Source organism: Arachis hypogaea, chromosome 14 (genome assembly GCF_003086295.3).
Source record: "Arachis hypogaea cultivar Tifrunner chromosome 14, arahy.Tifrunner.gnm2.J5K5, whole genome shotgun sequence".
In the NCBI taxonomy this organism is placed as follows: Eukaryota; Viridiplantae; Streptophyta; class Magnoliopsida; order Fabales; family Fabaceae; genus Arachis; species Arachis hypogaea.
Window position 1 is genome coordinate 85,722,358 of NC_092049.1, and position 15,792 is coordinate 85,738,149.

At 37.9% G+C, this 15,792-nt stretch overlaps 1 protein-coding gene and 1 non-coding gene across 2 annotated transcripts; one reads left to right on the forward strand and one right to left on the reverse strand.

The window, feature by feature from the left end:
- Window positions 1-4,959: 4,959 nt before the first annotated feature.
- Window positions 4,960-5,067, reverse strand: LOC112746227 (small nucleolar RNA R71). The gene has a single exon (XR_003174122.1). It is a non-coding gene; the product is annotated as a small nucleolar RNA R71 (small nucleolar RNA).
- A 6,798-nt stretch (window positions 5,068-11,865) lies between these two features.
- LOC112742715 (uncharacterized) lies at window positions 11,866-13,688 on the forward strand. Its single transcript, XM_029292467.1, has 3 exons — window positions 11,866-12,126; window positions 12,352-13,343; window positions 13,448-13,688. Exons 1-3 carry the CDS (start codon window positions 11,866-11,868, stop codon window positions 13,686-13,688), a joined length of 1,494 nt encoding a protein of 497 aa, XP_029148300.1.
- The last annotated feature ends 2,104 nt before the right edge of the window (window positions 13,689-15,792 follow it).

Here is a 15,792-nt window from a genome sequence, read left to right on the forward strand (position 1 = left end):
TTCCGCGCCTGGTGAAGCTGGAATTCATGGAATCGCCGTGGAAGATCGTGAAATCGTGCAATCGTGCTGTCTCCACCGCGTCAAAGGAAAGGAAATCCAGAAGAAGAGGATTTGCGGGTTTGAGACGACCCGGCTGACCCAACCCGAATCCCACTAAAAACTCTTCGATTTCTGTTGCACTTCCTAAACGGTTACTTATCTCTGCCCTTCTTTTTGAATTCCGACTCTCTAGTCTCTCCCACTCTTTCACTACTCTCAATCTCTCATTGACCCATGGTATTCTGCATTTTTTTGAGGTTTTTATTCAATGATTTTACACTTTTCTTCTACTATTGTTAGCTTGTTGTCTTCTCAGTTCTTGTCAACACAGCTTTATGAGACTGACTCCATGAGTGTGGTGGCCTCTGCATGATTCATCTCTGTTCTGTGCTTGTGCGCTGCGGACGTGCGGTACCTTGTGCAATCTCATCCGGTAAGTACATAATAAATTAATAACATATTTAGTGATTTATCATCATTACAAATTTACAATTAGTGATTGTTATGCCTTTTGTTTTGTTAATAGTTTAAGGATAAAATAAAAACATGACAGTGATTAATGAACGTGAGTAGTGCTATATCTTACCAAAATCTCTCTCATTCTAAATTTTGTATTTCAAAGATTCCAATATAAATAAGGAGTACCAATATAATACATATATAGTACTGTGCTCAAATATAAGAAAAATAGAAAATGTCAACATCTCTCTCATTCTTAATTTTGTATTTCAAAGATTCCAATATAAATAAGGAGTATGATGAGCGGATAATTTATACGCTTTTTGGCATTGTTTTTAGTATGTTTTTAGTAGGATCTAGTTACTTTTAGGGATGTTTTCCTTAGTTTTTATGTTAAATTCACATTTCTGGACTTTACTATGAGTTTGTGTGTTCTTCTGTGATTTCAGGTATTTTCTGGCTGAAATTGAGGGACTTGAGCAAAAATCAGATTCAGAGGTTGAAGAAGGACTGCTGATGCTGTTGGATTCTGACCTCCCTGCACTCAAAGTGGATGTTCTGGAGCTACAGAACTCGAAATGGCACGCTTCCAATTGCGTTGGAAAGTAGACATCCAGGGCTTTCCATCAATATATAATAGTCCATACTTTGCACAAGGATAGATGACGTAAACTGGCGTTCAACACCAGCCTTCTGCCCAAATCTGGCGTCCAGCGCCAGAAAAGGATCCAAAACCAGAGTTGAACGCCCAAACTGGCACAGAAACTGGCATTCAACTCCACAAATGGCCTCTGCATGTGCAACACTTAAGCTCAGCCCAAACACACACCAAGTGGGCCCCGGAAGTGGATTTATACATCAAATACTTACTCATGTAAACCCTAGTAGCTAGTTTATTATAAATAGGACCTCTTACTATTGTATTAGGCATCTTTGAACGCATTGTTCTTAGACCATAGGGGCTGGCCACACGGCCATGCCTGGACCTTCACTTATGTATTTTCATACGGTAGAGTTTCTACACTCCATAGATTAAGGTGTGGAGCTCTGCTGTTCCTCAAAGATTAATGCAAAGTACTACTGTTTTCTATTCAATTCTTCTTATTTCTCTTCTAAGATATCCATTCGCACCCAAGAACGTGATGAAGGTGATGATTATGTGTGACGCTCATCATCCTTCTCCCTTATGAACGCGTGCTTGACAAACACCTCTGTTCTACATGAATTAAGCTAGAACGAATATCTCTTAGATCTCCTAACCAGAATCTTCGTGGCGTAAGCTAGAATGATGGCGGCATTCAAGAGAATCCGGAAGGTCTAAACCTTGTCTGTGGTATTCCGAGTAGGATTCAATGATTGAATGACTGTGACGAGCTTCAAACTCGCGATTGCAGGGCGTTAGTGACAGACGCAAAAGGATAGTAAATCCTATTCCAGCATGATCGAGAACCGACAGATGAATAGCCGTGCCGTGACAGGGTGCGTGAGCATATTATTCACTGAGAGGATAAGATGAAGCCATTGGCAAGGGTGATGCCTCCAGACGATTAGCCGTGCCGTGACAGGGCATTGGATCATTTTCCCGTGAGATGACCGAAAGTAGCCGTTGACAGTGGTGATGTATCACATACAGCCAGCCATGGAAAGGAGTAAGACTGATTGGATGAAGATAGCAGGAAAGCAGAGGTTCAGAGGAACGAAAAGCATCTCCATTCGCTTATCTGAAATTCCTACCAATGAATTACATAAGTATCTCTATCCCTATTCTATTATTTAATATTCGAAAACACCATCATCACTTTATATCTGCCTGACTGAGATTTACAAGGTGACCATAGCTTGCTTCATACCAACAATCTCCGTGGGATTCGACCCTTACTCACGTAAGGTATTACTTGGACGACCCAGTGCACTTGCTGGTTAGTTGTATCGAAGTTGTGACAATTATGAATTAAGATCAAAGCACCAAGCTTTGGAGCCATTACCAGGGATTGTTCGAGCCTGGACATCACAATTTCGTGCACCAAGTTTTTGGCGCCGTTGCCGGGGACTGTTTGAGTTTGGACAACTAACGGCTCATCTTGTTGCTCAGATTGGGTAACTTTCTTTTCGTTTTCTTTTCAAAAATTTTTCAAAAAAAAAAAATTCAAAACTTTTCTCATCTGTTTTCGAAAAAAAAAATGTTTTCAAAAATTTTATTCAAAATTTTTAAGAATGAATTCTAGTGTTTCATAAAGCATGTTGAAGCCTGGCTGGCTGTAAAGCCATGTCTAAATTTATTTGGACTGAGGCTTGCAATTTGTTATCAAGAGCAATATACTCTCGTGTTAAAATGCTGAAGCTTGGCTGGCCATTGGCCATGTCTAGTGTTTTGGACTGGAGCTTTCTTTGAAAGCTTGGCTGGCTAGTGAGCCATGTCTAATTCCTGGACTGAAGCTTTAGACTAAGAATGCAAGATTCCTGGAATTCATATTAAAAATTTTGGAATCCTTATTTTTCCTTTTCAATAAATTTTCGAAAAAATCCAAAAAAAAAATTAGAAAATCATAAAAATCAAAAATATTTTATGTTTCTTGTTTGAGTCTTGAGTCATATCATAAGTTTGGTGTCACTTGCATATGCATCTTGCATTTTTCGAAAATATCATGCATTCATAGTGTTCTTCATGATCTTCAAGATGTTCTTGGTAAGTCTTCTTGTTTGATCTTGATGATTTTTTGTTTTGTGTCTTTTCATGTTTATCATATGCATTCTTGAATTCTTAGTGCGTAAGCATTAAAGAATTCTAAGTTTGGTGTCTTGCATGTTTTCTTTGCATTAAAAATTTTTCAAAATTGTGTCTATGATGTTCATCTTGACATTCATAGTGTTCTTGGTGTTCATCTTGACATTCATATCATTCATGCATGCATTCATTGTTTTGATCTAAAAATTTCATGCATTGCATAATTTTCATGTTTTTCATAAAAATTTCAAAAATCAAAAAAATATCTTTCCCTTTTTCTCTCATCAAATTCGAAAATTTGGATTGACTTTTTCAAAAATTTTTAAAATCAAATTGTTTCTCATGAGTCAAATCAAATTTTCAATTTGAAAATCTTATCTTTTTCAAAATCTTTTTCAAAAATCAAATCTTTTTCAAAATTCTTAGTTATTTTTGAAAATTCCAAAAATATTTTTCAAAAATCTTTTTCTTATTTTTATATCAAATTTTCGAAAATAACATAATCAATTAATGTTTTGATTCAAAAATTTGAAGTTTGTTACTTGCTTGTTAAGAAAGATTCAAACTTTAAGTTCTAGAATCATATCTTGTGATTTCTTATGAATCAAATCATTAATTGTGATTTTAAAAATCAAATCTTTTTCAAAACTAATTTTTATCATATCTTTTCAAAAATATCTTCTTATCTTATCTTTTTTCAAAAATATGATTTCAAAATATCTTTTCTAACTTCCTAACTCCTTGTCTTTTCAAAATTTATTTCAACTAACTAACTAACTTTTTGTTTGTTTCTTAACTTTTTCAAAACTACCTAACTAACTCTCTCTCTCTCTAATTTTCGAAAATATCTCCCCTCTTTTTCAAAAATTTCTTTTTTATTAACTAATTATTTTTATTTTTAAATTTAAAAAAAAAAATTTTTCGAAAATTTCTAACATTTTTTCAAAAACCATTTTTCAAAAATCACTAACTCTTTTTCAAAATAATTTTCGAAAATTATCCCTCCCCCATCCTATTCTAATTATTCATTCATATCCTAACATCTCATCTCACATCTCTTCCATCCGTACAGTTGTGTTTCTTCCTTTACATCACATTCTTTGTCTCCCCCTCTTTTCTTCCACTCACAAAGGGATCCCTATACTGTGGTATAAAGGATCTCTATTATTATTATTATTTTTCTGTGCCTTCTTCTTTGTCATATGAGCAGGAGCAAGGATAAGAACATTCTTGTGGAAGCAGATCCAGAACCTGAAAGGACTCTGAAGAAAAAATTAAGAGAAGCTAAAATACAACAATCCAGAGATAACCTTTCAGAAATTTTCGAACAGGCAGGGGAGATGGCAGCCGAAAATAATAATAATGTAAGGAAGATGCTTGGTGACTTTACTGCACCTAATTCCAATTTACATGGAAGAAGCATCTCCATTCCTACCATTGGAGCAAACAACTTTGAGCTGAAACCTCAATTAGTTTCTCTGATGCAGCAGAACTGCAAGTTTCATGGACTTCCATCTGAAGATCCTTTTCAGTTCTTAACTGAACTCTTGCAGATATGTGATACTGTTAAGACTAATGGAGTAGATCCTGAAGTCTACAGGCTCATGCTTTTCCCTTTTGCTGTAAGAGACAGAGCTAGATTATGGTTGGATTCTCAACCCAAAGACAGCCTGAACTCTTGGGATAAGCTGGTCACGACTTTCTTAGCCAAGTACTTTCCTCCTCAAAAGCTGAGCAAGCTTAGAGCTGATGTTCAAACCTTCAGACAGAAAGAAGGTGAATCTCTCTATGAAGCTTGGGAAAGATACAAACAGTTGACCAAAAAGTGTCCTTCTGACATGCTTTCAGAATGGACCATCCTGGATATATTCTATGATGGTTTATCTGAGCTATCAAAGATGTCACTGGACACTTCTGCAGGTGGATCCATTCACCTAAAGAAAACGCCTGCAGAAGCTCAAGAACTCATTGACATGGTTGCTAATAACCAGTTCATGTACACTTCTGAAAGGAATCCTGTGAATAATGGGACGCCTATGAAGAAGGGAGTTCTTGAGGTTGATACTCTGAATGCCATATTGGCTCAGAATAAAATATTGACTCAGCAAGTCAATATGATTTCTCAGAGTCTGCATGGAATGCAAGCTGCATCCAACAGTACTCAAGAGGCTTCTCCTGAAGAAGAAGCTTATGATCCTGAGAACCCTGCAATAGCAGAGGTAAATTACTTAGGTGAACCTTATGGAAACACCTATAACTCAACATGGAGAAATCATCCAAATTTCTCATGGAAGGATTAAAAGCCCCAACAAGGCTTTAATAATGGTGGAAGAAACAGGTTTAGCAATAGCAAGCCTTTTCCATCATCAACTCAGCAACAGACAGAGAACTCTGAACAAAATGCTTCTAATTTAGCAAATCTAGTCTCTGATCTATCTAAGGCCACTGTAAGTTTCATGAATGAAACAAGGTCTTCCATTAGAAATCTGGAAGCACAAGTGGGCCAGCTGAGTAAAAGGATCACTGAAATCCCTCCTAGTACTCTCCCAAGCAATACAGAAGAGAACCTAAAAGGAGAGTGCAAGGCCATTGACATAAGCGCCATGGCCGAACCTCTGAGGAGAGGAGAGGACGTGAATCCCAAGGAGGAAGACCTCCTGGGACGTCCAGTGATCAATAAGGAGCTTCCCTCTGAGGAACCAAAGGACTCTGAGGCTCATCTAGAAACCATAGAGATTCCATTGAACCTCCTTATACCCTTCATGAGCTCTGATGAGTATTCCTCTTCTGAAGAGAATGAGGATGTCACTGAAGAGCAAACTGCCAAGTTTCTTGGTGCAATCATGAAGCTGAATGCCAAATTATTTGGCATTGATGCTTGGGAAGTTGAACCTCCCTTGTTCATCAATGAACTAAGTGATCTGGATCAACTGACATTGCCTCAGAAGAGACAGGATCCTGGAAAGTTCATAATCCCCTGTACCATAGGCACCATGATCTTTAAGGCTCTTTGTGACCTTGGTTCAGGAATAAACCTCATGCCCCTCTCTGTAATAGAGAAACTGGGAATCTATGGGGTGCAAGCTGCTAAAATCTCACTAGAGATGGCAGACAGCTCAAGAAGACAGGCTTATGGACAAGTAGAAGATGTATTAGTAAAGGTTGAGGGCCTTTACATACCTACTGATTTCATAGTCTTGGATACTGGAAAGGAAGAGGATGAATCCATCATCCTAGGAAGACCTTTCCTGGCCACAGCAAGAGCTGTGATTGATGTTGACAGAGGTGAAATAGTCCTTCAATGGAATGAGAACTCCCTTGTATTCAAAACTCAAGGATCTCCCTCTGCAACCATGGAGAGGAAGCTTGAAAAGCTTCTCTCAAAGCAGAGTCAACCAGAGCCCCCACAGTCAAACTCTAAGTTTGGTGTTGGGAGGCCACAACCAAACTCTAAGTTTGGTGTTGAACTCCCATATCCAAACTCTAAGTTTGATGTTGAAGAGTCTCAACAAAGCTCTGCACATCTGTGAGGCTCCATGAGAGCCCACTGTCAAGCTATTGACATTAAAGAAGCGCTTGTTGGGAGGCAACCCAATGTTTATCTAATTCTTATTCTTATTGTTTTTCATGTTTTCTTAGGTTCATGATCATGTGGAGTCACAAAATAAATATAAAAATTGAAAACGGAATCAAAAACAGCAGAAGAAAAAATCACACCCTGGAGGAGCATATGCCTGGCGTTCAAACGCCAGAACAGAGCATGGTTCTGGCGCTGAACGCCCAAATGGGCAGCATCCTGGCGCTGAACGCCCAGAACAAGCATGGTTCTGGCGTTCAATGCCAGAAATGGCAGCAAATGGGCGTTGAACGCCCAAAATGGGCACCAACCTGGCGCTGAACGCCCAGAGTTGTGTGCAAAGGCATTTTACATGCCTAATTTGGTGCAGGGATGTAAATGCCTTGACACCTCAGGATCTGTGGACCCCACAGGATCCCCACCTACCTCCACTCACTTCTTCTCACCACTCTCTTTCACACAACCCCACAAACACTCTTCCCCATAAACCTACCTCATAAACTCCACCTACCTTCAAAATTCAAAACCAATTTCCCACCCAAACCCACCCATATGGCCGAACCAATACCCCACCTCCATTCCCTATATAAAGACCTCCATTCTTCATCAAATTCACACAACACACCCCTCTACACTCTCCTTAGCCGAAACCACATCTCCCTCTCCCTCTCCATAATTCTTCTTCTATTCTTTTGTTTATTGCTCGAGGGCGAGCAATATTCTAAGTTTGGTGTGGTAAAAGCATAAGCTTTTTGTTTTTCCATTACCATTGATGGCACCTAAGACCGGAGAATCCTCTGGAAGAGGGAAAGGGAAGATAAAAGCTTCCACATCCGAGTCATGGGAGATGGAAAGATTCATCTCCAAAGCCCATCAAGACCACTTCTATGATGTTGTGGCCAAGAAGAAGGTGATCCCTGAGGTCTCTTTCAAACTCAAAAGAAATGAGTATCCGGAGATCCGACATGAAATTCAAAGAAGAGGTTGGGAAGTTCTAACAAACCCCATCCAACAAGTCGGCATCTTAATGGTTCAAGAGTTCTATGCCAATGCATGGATCACCAAGAACCATGATCAAAGTAAGAACCCGGATCCAAAGAACTATGTTACAATGGTTCGGGGGAAATACTTAGATTTTAGTCCGGAAAATTGGAGGTTGGCGTTCAACTTGCCATACATGGAAGAGAACGCACGCCCCTACACAAGGAGAGTCAACTTTGATCAAAGGTTGGACCAAGTCCTTATGGACATATGTGTAGAAGGAGCTCAATGGAAGATTGACTCCAAAGGCAAGCCGGTTCAACTAAGAAGATTGGACCTCAAGCCTATAGCTAGAGGATGGTTGGAGTTTATTCAATGCTCAATCATTCCCACTAGCAACCGGTCTGAAGTTACTATAGACAGGGCCATCATGATCCATAGCATCATGATTGGAGAAGAGGTGGAAGATTCATGAGATTATACCTCAAGAACTCTACAAGGTGGCTGACAAGTCCTCCACCATGGCAAGGTTAGCCTTTCCTCACCTCATTTGCCACCTATGCAATTCAGCTGGGATTGACATAGAGGGAGATATCCTCATCAAAGAGGACAAGCCCATCACTAAGAAAAAGATGGAGCAAGCAAGAGAGCCCAGTCATGGAGCTCAAGAGGCGTATGAAGCTCATCACCATGAGATTCCGGAAATGCCTCAAATGCACTTTCCTCCACAAAACTATTGGGAGCAAATCAACACCTCCCTAGGAGAATTGAGTTCCAATATGGGACAACTAAGGGTGGAACATCAAGAGCACTCCATCATCCTTCATGAAATCAGAGAAGATCTAAAAGCAATGAAGGAGGAGCAGCCAAGGCAAGGAAGAGACATAGAAGAGCTCAAGGACATCACTAAGGTGGACTCATTCCTTGTTCTTACTTTCTCTGTTTTTCATTTTCTATGTTATGTGCTTATCTATGTTTGTGTCTTCACTACATGATCATTAGTAGTTAGTAACTTTGTCTTAAAGATATGAATGTCCTATGAATCCATCACCTCTCTTAAATGAAAAATGTTTTAATTCAAAAGAACAAGAAGTACATGAGTTTCGAATTTATTCTTGAACTTAGTTTAATTATATTGATGTGGTGACAATGCTTCTTGTTTTCTGAATGTATGCTTGAACAGTGCATATGTCTTTTGAAGTTGTTGTTTAAGAATGTTAAATATGTTGGCTCTTGAAAGAATGATGACTAGGAGACATGTTATTTGATAATCTGAAAAATCATAAAAATGATTCTTGAAGCAAGAAAAAGCAGCAAAGAACAAAGCTTGCAGAAAAAAAAATAGAAAGAAAAAGAAAAAGCAAGCAGAAAAAGCCAATAACCCTTAAAACCAAAAGGCAAGGGCAAATAAAAAGGATCCCAAGGCTTTGAGCATCAGTGGATAGGAGGGCCTAAAGGAATAAAATCCTGGTCTAAGCGGCTAAACCAAGCTGTCCCTAACCATGTGCTTGTGGCGTGTAGGTGTCAAGTGAAAACTTGAGACTGAGCGGTTAAAGTCAAGGTCCAAAGCAAAAAAAAAAAAAAAAGAGAAGAGTGTACTTAAGAACCCTGGACACCTCTAATTGGGGACTTTAGCAAAGCTGAGTCACAATCTGAAAAGGTTCACCCAATTATGTGTCTGTGGCATTTATGTATCCGGTGGTAATACTGGAAAACAAAGTGCTTAGGGCCACGGCCAAGACTCATAAAGAAGTTGTGTTCAAGAATCATCATACTGAACTAGGAGAGTCAATAACACTATTCGAAATCTGAAGTTCCTATAGATGCCAATCATTCTGAACCTCAATGGATAAAGTGAGATGCCAAAACTATTCAAGAGACAAAAAGCTATAAGTCCCGCTCATTTGATTGGAGCTATGTTTCATTGATAGTTTGGAATTTATAGTATATTCTCTTCTTTTTATCCTATTTGATTTTTAGTTGCTTGGGGACAAGCAACAATTTAAGTTTGGTGTTGTGATGAGCGGATAATTTATACGCTTTTTGGCATTGTTTTTAGTATGTTTTTAGTAGGATCTAGTTACTTTTAGGGATGTTTTTAATAGATTTTGTGTTAAATTCACATTTCTGGACTTTACTATGAGTTTGTGTGTTTTTCTGTGATTTCAGGTATTTTCTGGCTGAAATTGAGGGACTTGAGCAGAAATCAGATTCAGAGGTTGAAAAAGGACTGCTGATGCTGTTGGATTCTGACCTCCCTGCACTCAAAGTGGATTTTCTGGAGATACAGAACTCGAAATGGCGCGCTTCCAATTGCGTTGGAAATTAGACATCCAGGGCTTTCCAGCAATATATAATAGTCGATACTTTGGCTAAGAATTGACGACGTAAACTGGCGTTCAACGCCAGCCTTCTGCCCAAATCTGGCGTCCAGCGCCAGAAAAGGATCCAAAACCAGAGTTGAACGCCCAAACTGGCACAGAAACTGGCATTCAACTCCACAAATGGCCTCTGCATGTGCAACACTTAAGCTCAGCCCAAACACACACCAAGTGGGCCCCGGAAGTGGATTTATACATCAAATACTTACTCATGTAAACCCTAGTAGCTAGTTTATTATAAATAGGACCTCTTACTATTGTATTAGGCATCTTTGAACGCATTGTTCTTAGACCATAAGGGCTGGCCACACGGCCATGCCTGGACCTTCACTTATGTATTTTCATACGGTAGAGTTTCTACACTCCATAGATTAAGGTGTGGAGCTCTGCTGTTCCTCAAAGATTAATGCAAAGTACTACTGTTTTCTATTCAATTCTTCTTATTTCTCTTCTAAGATATCCATTCGCACCCAAGAACGTGATGAAGGTGATGATTATGTGTGACGCTCATCATCCTTCTCCCTTATGAACGCGTGCTTGACAAACACTTCTGTTCTACATGAATTAAGCTAGAACGAATATCTCTTAGATCTCCTAACCAGAATCTTCGTGGCGTAAGCTAGAATGATGGCGGCATTCAAGAGAATCCGGAAGGTCTAAACCTTGTCTGTGGTATTCCGAGTAGGATTCAATGATTGAATGACTGTGACGAGCTTCAAACTCGCGATTGCAGGGCGTTAGTGACAGACGCAAAAGGATAGTAAATCCTATTCCAGCATGATCGAGAACCGACAGATGAATAGCCGTGCCGTGACAGGGTGCGTGAGCATATTATTCACTGAGAGGATAAGATGAAGCCATTGGCAAGGGTGATGCCTCCAGACGATTAGCCGTGCCGTGACAGGGCATTGGATCATTTTCCCGTGAGATGACCGAAAGTAGCCGTTGACAGTGGTGATGTATCACATACAGCCAGCCATGGAAAGGAGTAAGACTGATTGGATGAAGATAGCAGGAAAGCAGAGGTTCAGAGGAACGAAAAGCATCTCCATTCGCTTATCTGAAATTCCTACCAATGAATTACATAAGTATCTCTATCCCTATTCTATTATTTAATATTCGAAAACACCATCATCACTTTATATCTGCCTGACTGAGATTTACAAGGTGACCATAGCTTGCTTCATACCAACAATCTCCGTGGGATTCGACCCTTACTCACGTAAGGTATTACTTGGACGACCCAGTGCACTTGCTGGTTAGTTGTATCGAAGTTGTGACAATTATGAATTAAGATCAAAGCACCAAGCTTTGGAGCCATTACCAGGGATTGTTCGAGCATGGACATCACAATTTCGTGCACCAGAGTACCAATATAATACATATATAGTACTGTGCTCAAATATAATAAAAGTAGAAAATGTCAACGAAACATAATTGGATTGGGATTTAGGAACCTTGTTTTTCATTTAATTTTTTGGTTCTTAAAGCTTTGCTAGTTAAGTTTTTTAATTGCTACCTACAACCTAAATGCTTACATAGTTAATTATATATTTGTTTATAAGTTTATTTATTTTAGTGTAGTGAATTTGATATGGACTACAGAATTTTCTTTTAAAAATAATGTGAATTTATTACTACTGTGTTCTCATTTTAGATTCCATAGATTATAAATTATGTACTTCTATTTGTTTAGGTTTAATATGGCTTCAAATGCGGATAATGGTAAAAATAATACTGGAGTTGAAACTGATCGTGGTTGTGCATCCAAGAAGATCACTAAAAATACTGCAGGAAATAGGAGTGACAAAGCTTGGAAGCATGGAATTTCGGTTGATGGAGATGCCAAAAAAATAAAATGCAAGTATTGTGATAAGGTGGTGACAGGAGAAGTGTATAGGTTGAAACATCATTTGGCAGGAACAAAAACAGATGTTGAACCTTGCATGGGTGTTTCTGATGAGGTTAAAAAGGATATGTTTGATATTGTTGTTGGTTTGCAAAAAAATTTAGTTAAGAAGACAAGAGAATTTGAAGAAAAGATACAAAGTAAAGATGAAGGAGTAGAAGAAGAAGGGGATGCCTTACTTGGTGAGAAGAGAAGGGGAAAAGAAATACAGACACCAGCAAGTCTCTTTAAGAAAAGGGGTGTGAGCACTCAAACAACAATCAACTCAATTTTTAAGAAGGGCTTAAGGGAAGAGGCGTGTGATGAAATTGCTTCGTTCATCTACAATAATGCTATTCCCTTTAATGTTGCAAGGTCTGAAGAATACCATAACATGTTTGAGAAGGTTGCCTGCCATGGATTAGGATTCAAGCCACCTTCTTATGATGAGTTAAGAGGAAAATTATTGAAGAAGAAGGTAGAGTCAACCAAACTAACATTAGAAGAACATAAAGCTGAATGGAAGAAAACTGGATGCACTATTATGACAGATGGTTGGACAGATAAAAGAAGGAGAACTATTCTCAACTTTCTTGTGAATAGTCCTAAGGGAACTGTTTTCTTGAAATCCATTAATGCTTCTGATATATGCAAAACAGCTGAAAAGATATTCAAGATGATTGATGAAGTTGTAGAGGAAGTGGGAGAAGAGAATGTGGTTCAAGTTGTAACTGATAATGCAGCTAACTACAAAAAGGCAGGACAAATGTTGATGAAAAAGAGAAAGAATCTTTATTGGACTCCTTGTGCCGCTCATTGCATTGATTTGATGCTTGAAGATTTTGAGAAGAAGCTAGATCTTCACAAAGACACTATTGCCAAAGGAAGAAAGCTAACTACTTACATATATTCTAGGACTTCTCTAATTTCCCTTTTACAACAGCACACCAAAGGAAGAGATTTGGTGAGACCAGGTATGACGCGATTTGCTACGTCCTACCTTACTTTGGGTAGTCTTAATGAGAAGAAGAATCCAATAATTAGAATGTTCATCTCGGATGAATGGAAGGAAAGCAAGTGCTCAAAGATAAGAGATGGGAAAAACATTGAAAATATTATTTTGGATAAAACATTTTGGGGAAACATTATCCATTGCTTGAGAGGTGCTTATCCTCTTCTTCATGTGCTTCGTATAGTGGATTCAGAGGGTAAGGCAGCTATGGGATATATGTATTCTGAAATTGATCGTGCTAAAGAAAAGATTAAAGATGCTTTTCAAAGTGTTGAACTAAGGTAATAAAACTAGTAATAAGTAAACATTTTTCTCTCAGTTTTATCATTTAATTATTTACTAATTAACTAATTGTCTAATTCACTATTTGTATGTTTTTCTTTAGTTATAAACCTTTGTGGGATATTATTGATGCAAGATGGGACAAGCAACTCTTTAGGCCTTTGCATGCTGCAGGCTATTATTTGAATCCACAAATTCATTATAGTCCTAATTTTAAGGTTGAGTATGATGTTAAAAAAGGACTTTATGATTGTTTGGATATACTTATGGGAGATCCTGCACTCATTACAATTATTGATAGTCAACTTGAAGATTTCAAGAGTAAGGCTAAATTTTTTGGTTGAGATGTAGTCAAGAATGCTCTCAAAACCAAAACACCCTCACAATGGTGGGATTCTTATGGGATGAACATCCAGAACTTCAAAAGTTTGCTATCTGTGTCTTGAGTTTGACTTGTAGTTCATCAGGATGTGAGCGCAATTGGAGTGCTTTTGAGATGGTAAACTTTTAATTTGATATTAACTTAGGAATTTATTTTCTAAACTATAGAATTAGTTAATTATTCAATTCTATTTTTTTAATTAGCATATGTTAATATATTAAATAAATACTTGTAAATTTTGATATTATTAGGTTCACACGAAAAGAAGAAATCGTTTGAAGACAAGCACAATGAATGATGTTGTTTTTGTGATGACCAATTCAAGATTGGCAAGAAAGAAGCCATCAAGAAATACTGCTGATTATAGCCTTGAAGACTTGGATTCAGATGAAGAATGAATTGTGGAAGATGAAAATATGATGGAAAATATGGAAGAATTTGACACACAAAATGGTGTAAACTTAGCCCCTGAAGAAGATAGAGGTAAAGATGGGGGTCCTTTGATTGATTTGGAGATTCCTCTTCTTGATGATGATGCTTTCAATGAGCTTCTCAACTTTTCTCCTAATGAAAATCAAAATGTTGGAAAACATGATGATCATGACTTTAATAAACTGCTTTAGTCTTATATTTTTTAGTATGATGTTATGTTATCTATTTTATATTTGTGATGTTACATATTGTTATTTTGAATTTCAGACTTGTGGTTAGTTTATATTTTTATCTTTGAACTTTACAAATGTTATATTTTATTATATATTTATGCTACTTTATCTTTATTTTATCATTATGTTATTATTTATGATACGTTTGTCAAATTTAAATTCTCATTTTTATTTAAATTATTTAATTTTATCATATTATAGTACTCTTATAATTGATATTGATAAATTTATATAATTAGTAGAATCTTACGTTCCATTTTACGATTTTACATTCTACGATTTTTAATTAATTTTCCGATTCTATGTAAAATCTCGATTTTTGCTACCTTGGCTACAAGAGTGCAAAATGAGCTTGGAAAGCAAAATTTTGGCTAAGTTAAAATCTGGGCACTCACAGCATGACCATGCCTCCTTCAAAGGGCTATAACTTGAGCTACAGATGTCCGATTGATGTGCTTCCAGTTGCGTTGGAAAGCTGACATTCAGAGCTTTCCAAAGATATATGGAAACCTATATTTGGCATGAAATTGAGGCACGAACAAAATGCATCTTTAAGGGCTAAAAATAAGCAAAAAAATCAGCCAATGCTTCCACCAAGGTTCGAAGGGGGAGACACAAGGAAAATAAGGAAAGCAAGCAAGGAGCGCTCAGTTCACTTTGTGAGCTGAGCTTTATCGGACTCCCACTCAAGAAAATGCAAGGAAAAGGCTCACAAGAATGCCTCCACCAAGGTTTGAACTTGGGACCTCCCCTTGGAAGCTCCAATGCTCAGCTCACTTGGAGAGCTGAGCGCTACTCATGGTGCATCCCACAACCATTTGACACGGACCAAGGAAGGAGCGCGCAACATGTGACACGGTCAGGAAGCAAAACATGCGCACAAGGCCCCAATGCTCAGCTCACCTTGTGAGCTGAGCATCCCCCTGGGAGCAACACCCATGGGCCAAAATTCAACTAAAATTCCTTTTGAACTCAACTCTTCACCAATTGAACCAAGGCCATCTAGACCCACTCTTTCTCAAATCCAAAGCAAGCTAAGCCCATTATCATCACTCAAAGGCACAAGAACAAGCTAGAATTAGGATTTTCATTTAATTTGTTTTTCATTTCAATTTCATTTTTCACTTTGTAAAGCCTATATAAAGGCATCAATTCCATCTCATTAGGGGAGCTCAATTGTATGGAGGCTAGCTCCAATAGGGAGTTTTGCACTCTTTAGTTTTCATTTTGCTCTCTCTCTTTAGTTTTCCATTCTGTTTTAAATTTTGGATCAAGAATTGAAGGAATTCTGTTTCACTTTATCTAAAATCTCTTATTTCTCTTATGCATAAAATCTGAGTTTCCTTGATTGCTTTCATCTTTCTTTTCTTCTGAAATTTACTCTTCCATTTTCATTTTGCA